At 41.4% G+C, this 20,384-nt stretch overlaps 1 protein-coding gene across 2 annotated transcripts in view; it reads left to right on the top strand.

The window, feature by feature from the left end:
• Positions 1-14,153, top strand: part of LOC147882890 (C2H2 and C2HC zinc fingers superfamily protein) — a 41,610-nt gene extending 27,457 nt beyond the window's left edge. Inside the window, exons 4-5 of one of the 2 annotated variants that reach the window (XM_087401007.1) lie at positions 9,583-9,666; positions 13,722-14,153. In XM_087401007.1, coding sequence (XP_087257133.1) covers positions 9,583-9,666; positions 13,722-13,834 — 197 coding nt within the window. In that variant the 3' untranslated portion in view covers positions 13,835-14,153. The remainder of the gene's footprint in view (positions 1-9,582; positions 9,667-13,721) is intronic. The other variant, XM_087401008.1, reaches the window with a different exon arrangement.
• The last annotated feature ends 6,231 nt before the right edge of the window (positions 14,154-20,384 follow it).

The following is a 20,384-nucleotide window of genomic DNA, read 5'->3' on the forward strand; positions in this document are numbered from 1 at the left end:
TCGTACATACGTACCTACGTACGGAAGGTGATGTAACTGGTTCGTACACTCGTCGTACAAGGTTGTACCTGCGTCGTATAGTGGTCCGTAATGTATCTGCGACGTACAGTCACGTATCTGCGTTGCTGTACATCCGTACAGATCTGTACCAACACTCCGTACTTGCCGGTATAGGCATCGTACTTATTCCGTACAATAGTACGTGCATTGCCGTACAGTCGTCATACCTGTGATCCGTACACTATACCGTACATTTGTACCAACCTACATCCGTACAGTATACCGTACCTACATTGTACTTTCGTACAATCGTACTTGCAACTGTTTCGTACAAGACACATGATGTATTCCGTACTGGTATTTGCAGTGTTGGGGCTTTTGCAAGACATTGGCAGATTTGGGGTTTTCAATACCTTTCATTTCCTCTAGTTGCAACTTCTTGCAAGAACACTAGAGTTTTGGGATTTGGTGTGCAATTTCTTTTTTGATTGTAGTACATTGGGTTAAGTTGCAGGACATTGAGTCACATTTGCTGGACATTGGGTCATTTTGCAGGACATTGGGTCATTTTACATGACATCGAGTCACTTTTGCAGGACTTTGAGTTAGATTTGCATACATTGGGTCACATTTGCAAAAATTTCAGCAAAATTTGGGGCTTTTCTGTATTTGCCCTCTTTTTGGCCTATTTGCCCTCAATAAATTTGGGGCTTTTGCCAGATTTGCTGTTTTTGCAGTGAACATTGCTTGTCACAGTCACATTTGGGTCAGATCTACATTTGCCCTTTGATTTGGATCAGAAATTTGCAGATATTTGCTGTCATTTTTGGACAGCTAGGTTTTTGTAGTGATAGCCTTGAGGCTTTTGGGTTTTTAGGTCTTTTTCAAGGTATCACATTTGCTATGGTTGGGAACAATCAAGATTTATTTGGAGTTCTTCGTGAAGATGATAAGTTGGATGGCACCAACTATCCGATGTGGTCTTATCTCATGAAACATATTCTTGTTGCAAAGCATTTGTGGAATATTGTTTCTGGGGCTGATCCGAGGCCAGCCAATGCTATAGTGGTTGCCTCTACTGCTGGTCCTTCCGCAAGGGGTACTCCTCCTGATGCCTCTTCCTCTAGCACTCCTGCTGCTGCTCTTCCAACTCAAGAACAGTCAAGATGGGATGCAAGAGATGCAAATGCACATTCATGCATTGCTTTATCATGCAAGAGAATCATTATTCCACACATCCGGTCTTGCAGGACAGCAAAGGATGCTTGGGATAAATTGGCTTCTCTCTATCAGATTCGCAATGAAGCTCGTGTTGCATATTTGAGAAGGCAATTATAGGAAGTCAGTATGAATGAAGGTGAGTCTATGGATGCATACCTGACAAAGGTCAAGGATCTCATGGAACAGCTCGCCAACATTGATGAGGTGGTGCCAAATTCACAGCTTGTCAGTACCACATTGAATGGACTGCCAGATACATATCAAGGGTTTGCTACAACCCTTCGATTAGTGGCCATGGGTAATTCAGACCACTATTCTTTTGATCAGCTAGTGACTACCCTCAACACAGATAGGGGGGGAGAGTATATGTCAAAGGAGTTTGATGCATTTCTGTCTTCACGGGGCATTATTCACTCTATTCACTCATGCACTAGTCCTTACACTCCTCAACAGAATCATGTTTCTGAAAGGAAAAACAGTTCCACAATGGAGATGGCCAGATGCATGCTTAAGGCCAAGTCTTTGCCCAAAAAATTTTGGCTTGATGCAGTAATGTGTGCCAACTATGTGCTCAATAGATCACCTACACGGGCATTGAAGACTATTACACCTTATGAAGCATGGAAAGGCAGGAAGCCCTCACTTTCACACATGAGAGTTTTTGGGTCTCTTGCATATGTTCATGTACCATCTCAGCTGAGACATAAGCTTGATGACAAGGCAATCAAATGCATATTTATTGGTTACAGCCAGGAGAGCAGAGGGTATCGGTTATATCAACTAAATGTTGACATGTTTGATGCCTTTGAATCTTGGTCACCTCTGCCATCATCAGAAGAGGATTTTGACCAGCAACATGAGCCTCTTGCAGGCCCTCCACTAAGCAATAATCAGCCACAACCTCATGCTGATTTGCAGGTTTCTCTTCTGGCACAAAAGGATCCCACTATTCATGATGCAGTCATTGAAGAAAGAGCTGTCAATAGACAGCAAAGGCAAGTTCCCAGATGGCTTCTGGATACATTGAGGGACAGCAAACAAGATCAGCCTTTTGCTGCCCGGACAAGATCGGGGAATAGACAGCATGGTCACTTTCTTGAGTTTGCACTCCTTGCTACAGCTTGCAATGAAGAGCCTCTGTGCCATAAAGATGCTTTTGACAGCAAAGAGTGGATGGATGCAATGAGAGCTGAGTTACAATCTATTGCAATGACACATGGGAATTAGTAGATCTCCCTCCCGGCAAGCATGCCATTGGAACGCGATGGGTCTACAAATCAAAAAGGAAATCTGATGGCAGCATAGATCGATACAAAGCCCGTCTTGTTGCAAAAGGGTATGACCAACAACAAGGCATTGACTTTGAGGAGACATTTGCTCCCACATCCAGGATTACTACCATTAGATGTGTCATTGCCATTGCAGCCCATCATCATTGGCAAGTGCACCAGCTTGACATCAAAACTTCTTTTCTTCATGGGGATCTGCAAGAAGAAGTCTATGTCACACAACCTCCTGGCTTTGAGGTTGTTAATTCTGAAAATAAGGTATGCCGGCTTAGAAAAGCCCTTTATGGTTTGAAGCAGGCACCCAGGGCATGGTATGCCAAAATTCATGCACACTTACTATCCCTTGGTTTTCAGAATAGTCCCACAGAACCCACTCTTTATGTCCGTGGGAGTGGATCTGATTTTTTAGTGCTGATTTTATATGTGGATGATATGCTCATCACGGGCCCAGATACTCAGCAAATTGCAGCTTTCAAGGCTGATTTGCAGCAGATTTTGACATGTCAGACATGGGACGGCTCCATTATTATTTGGGCATTCAGTTTGCTCATGTTGAGGGGGGTATCATGATGTCTCAGTCCAAGTATATTGGACAGCTCCTTGATCATTTTCAATTTGAGGATTGCAAGCCAATCTCTACTCCAGTGGACCCTGGCTTCAAATTCTCAGCTCAGACCTGACTTGCAGTATGCAGTATCTCAGCTCAGCAGATTCATGCACATGGCCAGTTCACAGCATTGGCAGGCAGTGAAGAGAGTCTTCAGATATCTCAGAGGCACTCAGGATTTAGCCCTCTTCTATGGTGATCAGGGTTCACTTACCATGCATACTTACACGGATAGTGACTGGCAGGATGTTCCGACACCAAAGTGTCACATACTGGCAATAGTTTTTTTCTTGGCAATTCATGTATCTCTTGGCTCAGCAAGAAGCAACCAACAGTTTCCACGTCTAGCTGTGAGGCTCAGTACAGGGCAGCTTTCACCGCTATAGTAGAGTGTGTTTGGCTTCGACAGTTACTTACAGATCTTGGTATTCGCTAGACATCCTCCACTATTGTCTACACTGACAATTAGAGTGCTTTGGCCATTGTGTGTAACCCAGTGTTTCATGCGCGTACCAAGCATATCGAAGTTCACTATCATTATGTTCGGGAGCGGTTGTCTGCAGGAGACATAAAGTTGTCCTATCTTCCCACAGAGGACAACATATCATATATGTTTACAAAGGCACTTCCTCGTCCCAAGTTCGAAGTCTTTCGACAGGCTTTACACTTGGTTCTCTTTGTTACATGATCTGAAATCCCTTGTACATTCATAGGTGGCTATATCCTTTTGGATGAACATGTGCCACCATGACTAGAAAATACAAGGTATTCTGAGACGTTTCTAGAGTACTTCAGCCCATCCCATGAAGGGGGGTTTGTAGGCCATCCTCTGGTGGTTCTAGTGATGCCCTATAGGCCATGGTATGTGCCTTGTAGGCATAAATAAAGACACTTATAGTGTTAGTGTCTTTTAGGCCACATAGGACACTTAGTCCTATGTGACACCTAGGACACTTAGTCCTAGGTCTAGGTACTTGTACCTTGTATTCTTTTGTTTTGGATAATCCAAGTTTGACGTGACGGGTGTTCTTCTGCGACCCTTTGCTACCTGCACTCTCTCTTCTATACGATCCTACATGGCCTACGCTGCATCTTGATGTTGAGGAGTATGTTCGCACATGCCTAACCTATCAGAAGGTGAAGTATGATCGCAAGAAGACTCCTGGATTTTTATGTCCTTTGCCCATACCTGATGGACCATGGGAGAGCATAGCCATGGATTTTATATTTTGATTTGCCGAGGATACCTACATGTAATGATGGAATATGGACGATCATTGATCGCTTCAACAAGCAAGCTCATTCCTGTAGAAGTCATAGGAGAAGCAGAAAAAGGTAGCAGACAAGCACAGGCGTGACATTTTCATTAAGGAAGGTGATTATGTCTTGCTGCATTTTCAGAAAGCAAGGCTGAAAAGTACACGGGGTCGTACTCGGCTATTCCCTAAGCTAAGTATGAGGTACTATGGGCCTTTCAAGGTAACCCAACAGATTAATGATGTAGCATTTCGCTTATAGTTACCTGACCATTAAGATTCACAATGCTTTCCATGTGAGTCTCCTTAAGCCTTTTCAAGGTGATGTGCCTATGGATTTGCCTTCGGAGATCCAGTCAGAGGTGGAAGACTTGGATGAGATTCTTATACCAAGGCAGATACTAGCACATAGGGAAAGGAGGGTAAGAGGTAAAGTTGCACGACGCTACTTGATGAAATTTGGTAATTTCATCATTGCATGCGAAGTGGATGGACGAGGATGAGGCAGCAAATACTCCTCAGGTGTTATAGCTTTATCTTGAGGCTTTCCAGTTGGAGCCCACTTTGCGTGGCACTCATTCAGGTTCAGGAGAGCGCCAGGTATCTGTAGCATTACCTGATGCACAGGGGGGGAGTTAGCGCTTCCATTCTTGTTGTACAGACCCACTCATGTATCTAGAGGACACTTGGTGTTGCATTTTGTTACATCCGAGCTACTGGTTGTTGACAATATCTTCGCTATGATGGCTTCTATGATTGGTGTGCTAGCCACTTGGTTATGATGCATCTTGTGTGCAATGTATTATGTATTTGTTACCATGGCTCTACAGATACATATTTATTGTTAGTTGACCTATTGGAGGCATTGGTACGCTGTCCTTTCAGGTTTGGTTGGTTTGTTGGGTCGCGACTTGCTTGCTTTGTTGATGGCATTGTTGGCTATCTTTCAAATTTCATTATTTGGTTATTTTTCTATTTCAGCTTTGGTTATTTCATTTGCTTTTGATTTTTCCATTGCTATTATTACTTTTTGTTTTGGTTTGCAAGCAATCGAGGACGTTTGCCTTCTTTCAAGAGGGGGGGTCTGTCACGAGGACGTGAAATTATGGGACTTTTGATTAGCGACTCCCGTAATTTGTGTGTGACTGCCTTGAGTCTCTGGAACACGATGGTCCGGCCATGGGACGGGACTTGGGGAATTAAAATCCCTAGAAATAGTGAATGTGCGCCTAGTTACTAGGCAATTAATTCCAGGGCCAAAGTGTGCAACAAGGGGGCCAAAAGAGTGGTGCAATTAAAAATTGCTAATTTTAGCACAAGACTTCAAAAAGAGCCCAGAGTCCTTCTTTTGGACTCAGAAGATCAAAATCAGTTGCAGAAGGAGCCAAACCATCAGTTGTGAGTTGCTAGAGCCTGCCACGTGCTGCTAGAGCAAAATTGCCATCTGCCAAGAGCTTCTAGAGCCTGCCAGGGAAAATCATCATCAGCCAGGGCCAGTACCAGTGCATCCAAGGCCTGCCAGAAGAAATCGCACTTGATCCAGGAGCTTGTTGCAGATTGCGATTTCAGCTAGGGTGTCCTTTGCAAATTGCGATTTCACTTCCAGGTCCTCCGGGCTGTGCCAGGTGACTGCGTCTTGTTCTGGAGCTGTTTCCAGGTGTGTCTAGGCTGCCACAAGAGATTGCAATTTGCTATCAGGCTGACCAAGCTTTGCAAGAAATATTGCGATTTGATTTCTGGAGTCTTCCGGGTGTTACCGCGGATTTTGGTAACTTTCCAAGCGTGGGTGTTCTCTTCTAAGCTGCTTTCGGGACTGTGCTAGGACAGAATCAGCTTTTCTCTGCAGGATCTAGGGTTTTCCAGCTTCGGCGACCTTTCTTCTCTGGATATTGGGTAGAAGAGGGCTTGTCTTTGCTTGCTTTTGCCGTTCCCTGATTGGTTCTGGCTAGTTATTACGTTTGGTTTCTTTCCTCGCTTAGAAAGGTTGATTTATGCTGTTGGGCAGTGGCTAGGGAGGCTACAGATTGAGGCAACCTGTTTGGAATTGCTTTGTCGATTGATTGCACCAGAGTTTAGCTATTGAGGGCTTTGTCGTGCAATTGTTCAGCCGTGTTTGGTTGGTTGGGCACTTAGTTATGCAATTGCAGGTGTGGCTCAGACAATGGATGCTATTGGAGTCTCTATTGCATGCTTTGGTTAGCTGAGGATATAGGATTGTCTAGTGATTAGATGCCGTTCACCATTTGGAGTTGAGCTGGGAATAACAAGGTGTGTTGGACGGGGAGTCTGCGGGCATTGGTTTGCCTGTGGTGCAGCTTCCCAGAGACCTTCGTAATTAGACACTTGGCTTCAAATGAATGTTAAATAAATACCGCAAGGGGCGCCAATGTTTAGGGCCAATCAGTGTCCTTGTTTCTGAGTAGAAGGGCTCTAGCTCCCCTGTGATTTATTCTGTGGTGCATATTTATTTGCCAATTTGTTGTGTATGGATCCTACCACCCTTTACGTTGTTGAGGCTGGTTTCAGTGATTCCATTGCCGGGATCCACCTAACTTCTTCAAGAGGGGAGCCTGTGGTTGGCTTGGTGCAAGTCCAGCAGACTAAGTGAAGAAGACAGCATACTATTTAGTAAATATGTCACACAGGGAGAGATTTGTGAGCCTTACTGGAGAGGAGGAAGAGCGGATGTCTCAGTCTTTTGGTGATGACCAAGGTGTAGGAGAGGCGTTGGGTTTCAGCCTAGTTTACAGCCCATGGGACAGAATATGATGTACGCAAATGTTGGAGCAGCCCCAGGGATGCAAATAGGTATGCCTAATGTAGCAGCGGGTAACCTAGGCTTGGGAAATATCCAAAATATGGGTGCTGGTCTGAATAATACAGCTTTTCCCAATGCTGGTAGTTTGGGAGATAGAGTGAGTGCTACTGTCTCTTTTGCCTGGGCACCTATATATGATAATTTGGCACCTCAAGGGAAGATGAAGGACTACAACAAAGAGGCCGGTGCAGCCGTAAAATTTGAGACATTCAGTGGGGTGCAGGATAAACTCCAGGCCTTGACCTTTTTGCAGCAGTTCGATGCAGCCTACATAGGAGGGAATTTCACAGAGTCATCCAAAATACTCTGGGCTGCAAGTCTTCTAAAGGGGAATGCACTTCAGTGGTGGACCAAGTTTTCTAAAGGGGAATGCACTTCAGCGCTCTAGGTCCCCTGTGATTTATTCTATGGTGCATATTTATTTGCCAATTTGCTGTGTATGCTGTAATTAAGTGGATCCTACCACCCTTTAAGTTGTTGAGGCTGGTTTCACCAGCCTGAGATTGAGAGAGAACCCACAGCTCTATGTGAAAGACCTCCATGGTCACAGAGAAAGCCAAAGCTGATCTGCAGGTGGTGGAGTTATAGAGTCACCTGACTACGATGAAACAAAATCAGCAGCAGCGACTTTGAGAGGAGAAAGAAAATCTGCAGATGTCACATACAAGGTTGTAGGGGGATCTTCTTGGGCTACAGGCTGAACTTTCTACTCTTTGATCCAAACATGATCATTACAGGTATGACTCCCATTGATACAAATCAAAGTATGAAGGCTTGCACAACCTTATGGACATTATAGAGGAGGAGGAGCAGACCAACTCCGGAGCCTCCACATACCCACTGCCACCACTGCCTCCTACTTAACTTTTATCTAGGAGCCACCGCAAGCAGTGGTTCCTAGATCTACCACTATTGGATGTCTTTCTTTTCAGTTCCCTTGGATTTTGGATCTAGCAGTTTTGATGTATTTTCTTTCAGTTCTACTTCATTGTATATAGACCATGGTGTGTTGTATATAGATGATGGTGTTCTTTCAAGATGTAAGGCTACGAGCCATTTTTATTTTTTCTAGATTAAATGCCTTTTGAACATTGATATATCCTCCCCGGGATATTTTTGCATCTCATAATCGCTCATCACATTAATTTCTTGCTTATAAAACTGCATCGTTGTCCTTGGGTCTTGCCATAGTTTCTGTATCACAAAATTTCTGATTTCTCCTATATCTTTTGGTATAACAGCAGCTGTTATGCCCCATAATTCCATCCATTTCACTCCCATTTTTGGCCATCCAGTGGTCCTTGTAGCTTCCATTGCTTTGTGTGGTATCCTGTTTGTATCCATCTTCTCAAGCTTGTTGAGGTAGACCATGTATTGGCATAAGGATTCCCCTTTGAGAGGTATCATGGTTGTCTCAGCTAGTAGGATACGGTAGGGTGTTTGTTCCTTGACCCCTAGTTCTCCTATGAGAAAGTGTTTATGCATTGTTTCTATTCTTTTCCAATAAGCTCTAGAGAGCTTGGGTGCACAGGCTACACACTCGTAAAGGATCACTGTTTGCACAAGCATTGTATATAGGAACTTCCTCATCTCCTAGTTCCATAGATGCTTGTTCTACATTTATTTTGGAAGTTGTATAGAGCTTTCAGGACTCCCAAAATTCTCCTTTCCATGCATGCATTCCATATGTAGCTATCTTCAAATTCCAGCCCTAGCTATGTGTATGTGGTGACTGTATCCAAAGGTTCCCCCTTGAAAGTGGAATCCATCTGTTTATTTCGAGTCCCAATTACCATTACTTTTGTCTTGCTATGTTGACTTGCATTTCTGAGTGTTTGCAGAAATTTCCCAGTGTATCCAAGTGTGCTTGCATGTCCTTCTTGCCTTTTAAGGGTCATGTAGACCAAACATGACACATATGGGACCCTTTAAAGGCCCTTTCTCCTTTGATCTAAAAAACGGATCGCATTTGGTGTACTTAGTTCGTGGGAACACAATAGAATACAAAAGAATGATAATGGTTGCCTAACTAAAGTTGTGAGTGTGTAGAACATATTAAGTACATAGTAGTACATAGAGAAAATTCATCTAGAGTAATATTATGGTTCCAAGATTTGTAGGTTGGTCATATCTATCTTGAATCTTGTTTATATCTCTACTTTTCTGCTTAGTGCATGTGTGTGTGTGTGTGTGTGTGTGTGTGTTTGAGAGAGAGAGAGAGAGAGGGAGAGGGAGAGAAATTAAAGTAATGGATGATATAAGAACGTTCCAATTTTCCTTCTATTTTCTATTTCATTGCCTCCTCTTCGAGTGGGAGGAAGGCAAGCATGTTTGTTTTGCTATGTGCTGTTATAAACCTGTGTAGTGACAGTTATTTTCTATTCTCTTTAGGTGGCAATTTTGGAGCTGGACAAATAGAAAGGGTGGACACTATAGGGCCATCTCAATATGGATCTTTATTTCCAGCTAAACCAGGTGGTTTTTAATGTTTTGTGAAAAGGGTCCTTCAATCATTTTTGTATCATATAACGAGCATTGTATTGTTAATGGAAGATTTTTGGACAATATTCTTGATAGTAAGCAAGGATTTGTAGGGGATTTGTAATTTATTAGTTTGAATAAGTGGCTAAGCTACCTTGGTATATATGTATATATGACCAGGGATATAATCAAAGGGATTCCTACTATTTTAGCTCTATATACTTTTCTTTTGTGAAGTTTATGTTGGAGTATACGTTTGTCGCCTCCCCATCTGTGAGCCCTCAAATGAGGAGTTCATGGGGGAGTGGCAATAGGGAGACCTCAGAGTAGCCACGTGGAACTCCATAGTGGCAGAGATGAGAGAGTAAACAGTAAAGAAGGCTGCCACATGGGCAGCATCAGGAAGAGAAGTGCCTGGCTGTCTGGAGGAGTTTGGAATAGATTTAGAGCAGCAGCAATACATGGAACCCTGCCAAGAAGTGCCATGATGACACGTGGCATGTTTTGGGTAGTGCTCAGCAATGGTATGGCTTGGAACATGGGCTGGAACAGATTCGTGATGGAGATGGAAGCCTGAGTGGCATACCGGAGCAAACAGCCGGGACAGAGTGTGGTTCCTAGGCTCCATAACTCTTTCTAGGTTAGCTTATGCTGTTCCATACCCTCTGCTTTGTAACTTGGTATCAAAGCCTTGACGGAAGCACACTTGCCATAGGGGAAGTTCTGCTCCTCTTGGCTTTTTAGAAAAGAGACACAGCTCAATGGTTAGAACATTAATTGAAAGTGCAAGGAAGTCAAGGAGTGTGGAAAAGGCTATTTGCACAATGAACCAACAACCAAAAAAAGTCCAAGAAAGAATTATGTTTTATAGAAAATCCATGAAAGTCAAGTCTATTGAGCTTTGCTATTTGACAAACAAATTGGAACATCTTCCACTCCCATGATGTCTTGAGAAGCATGCCTTCCATAAATAGTTTAATGCTCTCAAACCACTCCTTGGAGTCACGTGCCTAGAAGCACACTACATGTGCTTTTTTATTTGACTTGAACATAAAAGAAGGCATTACAAACATTCTTAGAACGTGCTGTCCTATCTGAATTAGAAGCATTTTCAGCATGCTCATGGGATTTTCCCTACAATAATAGCATCAAAAGTAGAGGTATAGTCATTTATTACAAAGATACAGTCTTTATTATCCTATACAAAATGAGCTTGCAGTCGAGAACTTGTGTCCTTAGTTGTAGCTGCAACAGAAAAGCTGCTAGTATTATCCATTTTTCTTCTTCTCATGTAGAATCCTCTACTAGCATTTTACAATGAAGCGGCAGGACTTCCAAGCAAGCTTGAGCTAACTTGGAGAATATGTACAAGGCAAGGAATGAGACCAGGGTCTCTTTCTTGAAAAGAGAATGTGATAATGTCAAAGATGCTAAAGGTAACTCAATGTCCAATCGTTTGACTAAGATCGAGGCTCTTAGAGAAGAACAAAGTTTCCATACTTAGAATTTGTCCATCGGGGTAGTATAGTTCCACTCACTTTTTAGGGCTTGTGGGGCTGTTGTTGAGGAAGAATAGAAGTACAAATATGTCTGTGAAGGTGCATGATGATGATCAAGCCTTGTTGGCTAACGGCAAAAATAAGCCTCACTTTGGTAGTTCTTAGTCTAGGACTGGTTCAGCTCAGCCATCTAAGAAAAAATCGGAAAATGTGTGTCAGCCCAAGAAAAATGGTAAATGCCATTATTGCAAGAAGCATGGACACCACATAAATGAATGCAAGAAAAGGTAAGGAAGTCTTCATCTTTGCTGATGGTACTGGCCTCATCCTCAGGTCCTCTTACTGATGACATCTTCCATCCTCGACCACAAAGTACAATTCAGTGGACCATTCCTCAAAGTCCTGCATTAACAGTGTCACCCCTGATCTGCAAACCTCACCTCAAAAATGCTGGAAGCAACCACTAAGAGGAGTTGATCAACTACCACATTTGTTGTATTATATGATTTTATTGACATTTGATTGGTCCTCCTCCTTTGCTTGATTAGCCATCTGCCATTTAGTTGGACTTCTAGTTGCTCATTCAACAACAGTGGTGGTTCTCTTTGTGAGGAAGTTCCTTTGGCCATTCATTTTTGCTTACTTGTTCCTGACCATGAACGTGTACCCATTTGCCAACCCTTTAATTTTTTCAAAAAAAATCCTTGGTCTGATCATGTCTATGCCAAGGTCCATCTCATCTCCACCTATAATGAGACATGGTGTCTTCCGTAGCTTAGTCACCCTTGTCCCTCATGACAACACTATCTCATACGAGAAATTGATATGGGAAATAGAAGAAGGAAAGAGTGTGTGGAAAGAGGAAAGTTGTGGGTAGAAGGATAGGATCTGGAGAAGGGGCTAGAACAAGTAAAAATCAGCAATCTGAAGAGGAATATGGAGTTATTCATCAGCTGGAACTATAATGGACTGATATGAGAAGGCTGAAGCACACTATTGCACTCATTTTGATTAACCTTCTCCTTTAGTGCTAGCCTTCGTCATGGCTGAGTCTGCCCTTCACCTCCAAAGTGCCGACAGAAACTCAGTACGAAGACTTCATATAAATGGATACTCAAGTATGTGTGGGTGTGTGGATTTGTATGTGTGAGAGCATATTTTTATACTATGGTCTATCCCCACTGTTGGGCACTGATGACGTCAGTGGGGATGTCATAGTAGCTAGTCCCTGCTATGCGTGATGGAGTTTATGGTTTTCAATCTTATGAGTGACTGTCGTGAGATTGAAACTGCACTATGTTGTGTTTTTAGAGGATGTGTTTGGGAATGTTCCTGAATTCATCTAGGTATATACACTATTGCACTCAATAGAGAGGTAAAGTTGCAAAAAGAAAGACTACAATTGGGCATATTTGTAAAAACCTGGGTGCCTTCCTTGGAAGCTTAATTTTGGAAAACACACAGGAAAAGCATCCAAAAGTGGCTGGTATTTAGCGCCTGTCCTAGAAACTTCACCGAGCTTTTAGAAAGGCCTCAATTCAAGGAATCTTTCTGAATTTGTCCATCTACAAGCTTCCGCACTTCCAGGTATCCCTCCCCAATTCAGCCACAAAACATAACTACTTTTCAACAAAAGTATCCCACTTTCTAGAAGTTGACCAAATTGCCTAATATAGCCCAAAATCAGGCATCAGATTTTAGAACAAGGCCTCCAAAGTCTGCTCTCATCATGAGTCAATCAACCAGCTCCTTGGTGAAGAACCTCAAAACTGGCTGCACACTTTCCTCATGTCAGGCCACCTCTGCACTATACAAAAAACGCTCAAGTTCCTTGCTTTTTTCTTGCTACCTCCCTCTCTTACATGGTCCTGCTCCTTCTACGGGCACCATCAACCGAGATTTTACCCAAACCAAGGATTAAAACCTGATTGCTCAGGTTTAAGATCGAGTGATGAATTAATGGATGCTGCCAGAAATTCTGGTAGTGCTGTATGGAAGGAGGAGACTCACAAGGTGGCAGAAGCCAATAAGGCTTTTGCCCATTTCCATTTGGGGGGAAAAACTCTCCAAGGCATAGGTGTAACTGGTAGAGTACCTCATGAAAAAGAGAAGACTAGTGTTGAATTGTAAAGTCCATCGAGGAAAGGCTTGATGCAATATCAATTGGATCTTCGAAGAACTGGGACCGATTGGAAGTCGCATCTGTTCAAGACAGTCCAACACTTCCTCACCAAGCTTATGCTTTTCAGTCACGGTATGATTTTTGCTGCAACATTGCAAAGTTGGATTTGAGTCTGGCAGACTCTATGTATGATGATACTATGACACTCTTTTATTGGATTCATGAGGAAAATGAAACTCAAGTCTCAAATTCAGAATTTGAATAAACGGATGTGGGATCTTTGTTGACCAATTTGTAGACATGTTTTCTTCTTCATAAATCATGAAGTTGTTGTTTTTCAAAGGATTTTTTGTTAGATCTCATTTCAAGATTGAGTATGCTAGTTTGCTTTCAGGTACTGCCTCCCAACTGACATTTTTATATTTCAGGCACAGACAATATGGCTGAGCAATTACCGGCAGCTTTTTTCAATCTGCCACCATCCTTGAGACCACCACCAGAAAATGGATATCTCCCTCTCCCTCTTATTGATTGGGGATAGTTGTTATGCGAAATACATGCAACTGAAATGATGACTTCATGAGGTTTTGCCAAGTGCCACACAGCAATGCCATCAGATGCTGTCATGCCTGTAATCTTATTACCACATTGCTGATCTCTCAATCTGCAATCTTTGTTTTGCAAGCTTTAGGGCAATTTGTATGATGGTCTACTTCTCTACATAAATTTATGCAGCCCGCTAGTTTTGTAAAGAAATAATTTATTTTATTGTACCAAGGGGCTATGTCTATGAGTTGTCTTAGGGATGGTTCTGATGTATGATTGCTTGAACAAATCGAATATCGCAGATTGTTCTTCAATTTCTATGCATTATCTTGCGTTCTGGTTATTCTGTATGATATAGCTTTGAGCATGCAAGTGTCTCTATAGGGGATCATTGTGTATAAAGTTTAATAGATCAGGGCAGTTGAAACCACACTGATTGCTGATTTAAAGTTGCTCCACAACCATTGGGAAGGCTTTAACAAAACCAACCCAACGGCACAGTCATTGCCCCCAGCAGGCCATCTGCCTTTGTTCACTCCTTGTATCACAGCCTGCATAGTTACGTTGAAACACGTTTCAGGGCCCAACTGCCCCGAAACGCCATTTCAGAAAGGGTCCAGGTCCGAAATGTCGCTTCAGTGTCTGAAACGTTTCAGACTTTTGAAATGGTGTCTAAACATTTCAGCCTGGTCTGAAACGCGTTTCAGTCAGCTGAAATGTGCCGTTTCAGACAACCACCCCCTCCACTGCTTCCTTTGCTGTTTCTACCTGCATTTTGGCCTCCACTTCCAACATTGCACTCCCTCCACTCCTTCAGCCTCATACAGTTGCACTTCTAAGGGTTTTCCAACCCGCCTTGAGCCCCATTCACTCCTTTGAAGTCCTTTGAACTTTCACTCCTGCAGGCTCCTTCAGCCCTACTTCATCATCCACTCCCTTTCAGCCCTCCTTTAAAGCTCAGTCTCCACTCTTCAGACCTCTCTTTCAGCTCCCTCTTCAGCCCTCTTTCAATCCTCCTTCAGCCCCCTCTTTCAGCCCTCTCTTCCATCCTATGTTATGCACTATGTCTCTTTCAGGTATGTATTATGTACTATGTTTTAGGTTACAGGTAGATCATTCTAAATGTGCATGTGCTCAGCTCAAAACCCCCTTTTCTAAGCAGTCCCCTCCCCCCTGCCTGATGATGTGGTGTTTTCCCCATTTCAGCCCTCCCAGAAATCCTGAAACGTTTCCGTTTCCCGTTTCCCCTAACTATGATGATCCACATATCAGCTTGTTCACACATTATACACGTTATCTAAGACTATATCTTGATTCTAATAGAGAGTGATTACTATACGTGGAAAAGCTGCAGTCCTATGAGGAAACATGCAAGTTGTAGTCCAATGTGTTCCTTTCTCCTAGACTTCTTATTGTTTTTGTAAGTTATGGTCATTTTCTGTCTTTCATGTCTCTTTGTGAAGATGCCTGCAAACTCAAAGTGCTCGCACCTTACCTCTGCTTCTGTCTTTCTTCCTTTAATTCTCCTATACTCTCTCTCTCTCTATATATATATATATATACATATACATATACATACATACATACATATATATATATATATGGTACCTTGTCCTATACATATATGTATATGTATATACATATACATATACATATATACATATCATATACATACATATATATATATATATATATATATATATGGTACCTTGTCCTTTCTCTGTTAGATGTGCCTTTGTCATTGTCTCTACATTGTAATTTTTCAAGTTTTGAATGAGTACATGTGTCCATGCAGCATTACGACACTAAGCAAAAATTTGGGATTTGAGTACTAAGGTTATACTGTTCCTGAAGAATTTTTCTCATTAGTTCTTAGGAATAGTGGATTTGAAGTTTAAGTGCGCTGCTCTATTGTTTTAAAAAATTCATGTTCTTTGTGCCCCTGTCTACTTTGTATGTGTCGGATAAGAGCGTTAAAGCTGTTGGAATGTCAATTATGTTTTCTTCCTTGTAGAATTGTTGTTATTAGTTCGTAGAAATGATAGACTTGAATTCAAGCCGTATTTTTCTACGATGTTAGAAGCACTACTATTGTGTGCCATCGTGCTGCACCCACTAAAATGCTGTATGCAGAGAGGATTGTTCACATATATGCAATGTAACTTTATTTTTTAATGCTCCTTTTAGCGAAGAAGAAAGAGCCTCTCTTTGTTGAAGCCTCTGAGCAGAGAATGCAATATACTATGTCCCATGTATAGGCAAACAATTCAATCTTTTTCTTGTGTCAATATTTTGTAAGGTCTTTGGCCCTTTGATTTGAATAGGGTGGGGTTTTCTTGGATTGAGTAAGTAAATTAGATATGAAGGCGTTGCGGATTGAAAATCCTAACATAAGTTCCAGTCTTTTGGTTAGTGAACCCATTGCTTGATCCATAAACTTGACACACAAAGAACCACGAGAGTTTGGTCTTGACAAGAACAGTTTTCAAAATTCATAGGGGTTTGTGTTGAACATCCATTTATGTAGTAGAATCACATCAATCGAACCAATATCTATTGTTTAGACAGGCATGATGTGTGAATTTGCTCAATCTTGCAACTTGTGAAAGTTTGCGAGTCTAGAAGAAGTCCCTCTTTCATTGAAAATTTCATAAGTGGATCACCAAGGACAACAATCCCAACAGAAATGGGGAAGCTTTCAATCTCAAGGGGTTGGCCAGATTCCTCCATCCGTTGGCCCGCTCAAGTACTTGCAAATACTTTAAATGGGACATTTCTTTGAGCTTACATTCCAATCTTGAATGGCATCCAGAGAATTGTGATGCAGTTTTATACAATAAACATTTAATTCTTCAAAACCTTATTTGTGCTCCTCCTATATTTCTAATGTTATTCATGAGATCACCTTTTAGTTGTTTATACACTGCTAGCAGTCATAAAAGGTTAGATGAGGCCTCAGCTTCAATCAAATGCAATATTCACTCGCCTCCATAATGTTTTCATTGTTTTACAGCAACCTCAGTCTAAAGCATTGTGTGCACACAAATGCATTCTAGGGTCCTTGAGTTGTTCTCCTTTGCAAGGATAGGGGTTGTAGCCCTCACTAAAAGGTGCCCCCTTTTGTAAGATAATTGGGAAATCACCTATGCTTAGTTTGAAGAGAATTGCAAAATCTAAAATAAAAGCAAGATAACTTTTTATGCTGCAAGGGTAAAATGGGCTAAGTTATCAACAAAATCAATCATTTCATTGACATATGTGAAACGAAATGTTAAACAAGTTATTTGTGCTCTAATTGAGGTGTCAAACATCTTAAGCATTATTGAAGCCCTAGTAAATTTTGCATTGTTGCAAATTTTTTAGGACAATCACCTATTTTTGTGATATATTTCAAATGAAGTATAAACTACTTAAGAATTATTATATTTCATAAATGATCATATTTATGATCCCAATACGAGAGAGGGATATTAATGGAACCATCGCATAAAGTTGAGGTGCATAGATGAACAAGTTGTAGAGAACCAATTTAAAGTGTAAGGTAAATATTTGGTTCCTCTTTCACTCAGTATTCTCCCTCAAAAAGATAGGATGTTTGTTGCAAATGATATCTTGGCAAATACAAGTATTGTATCATACATGAGTGGATTGCTTTTGAAATTAATCAAAGAATTCAAATCTTCGAAGGGATATTGTTTGAAGATAAACATATTTGCGCTTAGCTATAAAAAGTCAAAGAAAGGAAATGGGATCGAAAATGTAGGAGGACTCTTATAAAGCGTAAAGTGATAATAGTAATGATAGTAGCTCTAATGATGACATCATGTTATGTTACCATGGAAGCAGAAAAAGAAGCAACTTGCATCACATGAGCTATTAAAACAAGTTTGGTGTTTAGATTTTTTATGGACAACACAAAAGGATGGAATGATAAAGGCTAGAGAGAGTACCTCACACATGTAGTAGGCATTTTGATGATTATGTAGATGACTCTGTTGATGATGAGCAAGATATGCTTCCCAGGCAATCTTCTACACAAGATGAGGCATGTCATGAAGATGATATTGGAGCAAATATTATAGCCACTTTTGATGCTCATAATATTAGTGTTTCAAGCACACACTGAAGCATTAGAAATTAGTGTTTTAAGAGGATATGAAAGCCAATCCATCCATTCTAAAGAAGAATAAAATAAACAAACAAAGAGTGATATCAACCCTTTAGATATTTTTGTGGACATCCAAGTGTATGAAACGATTCCATCCAAGTGTTGAGCCAATACCCAGTATGGGTATGGCAGCTCCAGATTGAGCACCCGTCGGTTTATGGAGTTTTAGCGTGGTGAGTTGGAGGCCTGGGGGTCGAAGGAAAGCCTTGCATGCGTGGGTCCATCAAGGTCCTAGTGTCTTCTCCGCTCTCCGAGTTTTGTTTGGTTCAGAGGGTCCACACTTGAGGTGGTGTCGAATAAATAAGGTGGGGGGGAAGAGTTCTCCATGAGATGTCTGGTGGTTGTAAGTGCCTGCACAGCAAAGCTGGCTCTCAAAACAAAACATACTATAAGGATAGTCATCTTGAAGCTAAGGATATCAATTGATTGCATGATTTTAGGATGAAAAAGAAGAAAATATCAAAGTTCACAAGAGGAACCAAGTAGGTGAAAAGAAAACCAAGAAGTCTTAGATAAGAGAATGGAAGATTCTTAGAGGGGATGCCTTTCCAATAGCATGTGAATGTGATTGTGGATACTTTAGTTAATACTTGGTCTTTTTCCTTCTATGTTATCTAGTAGGTTGTCATGGTTTTCCATGCCAAGATTTTTACAACTAATGAGAAAGAATCTATGTGTATTTTCAAATAGGCTAAGATCTGTGTAACCATGGATAAGGTTTTGGTCTTGAGGTTCATGTTTTGAGATGTGTAACATCCCATTAAAGGGGAAGTTGAAGAGGTGAATGAAATAATAGGCCCACACGCTCACCCACATGCACCCGCAACCACACGTGCACGCACACGCACACTCACACGTGCATGCACGCATGCACACACAAAATCCTTTCCATACTTACTTGGTTGCTTGGATTTTTGCACTAGATTAAACTCGATCCAAGCCATGATGAGGACTAAGAGATATGCTTCTTGATTGAAGATATGCTTGGACTTCCTAATGAAATGGATAGCATGATCTTCCTCAAGGTATACCTTGCTCTACAAAAGTCCTCGATATATCTTTTGGTCTTTTGATGAATGTCAACGCCATCCACAAATGACTAAATCCCTAATTGAGCATCACTATGTAGCACCAATCCTCTCCAAGTAACTTCTCCTTGTAGCCTTATAAATCTACTTAATCAAGGAATATTTTTTAAAGGCAAAGAGTATAAGAATTGTATGAAATTCAATTTACCAATTGCTTAAATTGAACCATCCTATACAGGCCCCCATTCACTACCATCATAGCAAAGGAAATGGAGGATAAGGGAGAAACACGATCTTTACAAAGATGCCACGTGCTCCATAAATCATGGTGTAATCACATGTAATGAAATTTGATGCTTTCTCAAGTCTTTTCAAAGCCCTTGTCTAGAGCATAGTCTGTTTCAAGGGCTATATTGAATATTCTCTCAAAAATGCCATAGATATACACAAACCCATGTTGCTCCTTTTTTACTTAGTTTCCCAGTAAAGTATTTGGTTCTAACTACCAATGATTGGCCAAGGTATCATACAAAGAATTAAACATCACGTTTAACCTGTTAGGCTTCTTGGGAAGCAATGCAATTAGCCCAAAAGTAATGAGCCATCACCACAAATTTCATCAATCACATTGAATATATGTATGCTTTGAATAGCAAAAAACATTTCTAGAACCCAACAATGAGACCATAATGGCCTAGTAACTGTTATTCTCCAAGTAGCTCGACAACTTCTACATATACTTCTTTGAGAATGTCTTGGTAGGTTGTTGCCAAAGTTTGTTGTTGCATAGTTAGTAGAAAGCGGTTGTAACAAGAAGGCAGCAGAGAACAAGAAGCGGTGTGCCGAGTTCTCTCCCTCTCACCTGAAGGGTCAATTGAATTGTGAGTTGACAAGTTGTTACTTCAAGAGATGTAGAGAACCGAGGTAGTGACCTTTGAATTGAGAGGTCAGTGAGGTTCATGTTGACCAGTGCCAAAGTGAGTCAGAAGGATGGAACACTGGTCTTGGGATGAGGCATCCTAGAAGATTGGCAGATGAAGGTTTGTCATGGTACGTGGAGTCTGAGCGAATATCTATGAAAACGTTGGATTTTGAGTAGTTGGCCATTCCCTCTTTAGAACATCAAATTAAACATGAAGACCAAATTATAGAACAGAGAGAATGAATTTGACAATACTCGACTATTTCCAGAGGAATTACATCGAGAGAGAGATGAAGGATGAAGACCAACCATAGCAGATGGCGAGAGGATCAATCGACAGGAAGAGCGGCACGCTTCTAATAGAGAGATCCCACCAAAGACCTGAAGTGAATATGGAACAGCTTAGGCAATTTGCCCAAGTTCCTCT

This window comes from Dipteris shenzhenensis, chromosome 29, assembly GCF_047967505.1.
Source record: "Dipteris shenzhenensis isolate YYH24624 ecotype China chromosome 29, Dip_SZ_1.0, whole genome shotgun sequence".
In the NCBI taxonomy this organism is placed as follows: Eukaryota; Viridiplantae; Streptophyta; class Polypodiopsida; order Gleicheniales; family Dipteridaceae; genus Dipteris; species Dipteris shenzhenensis.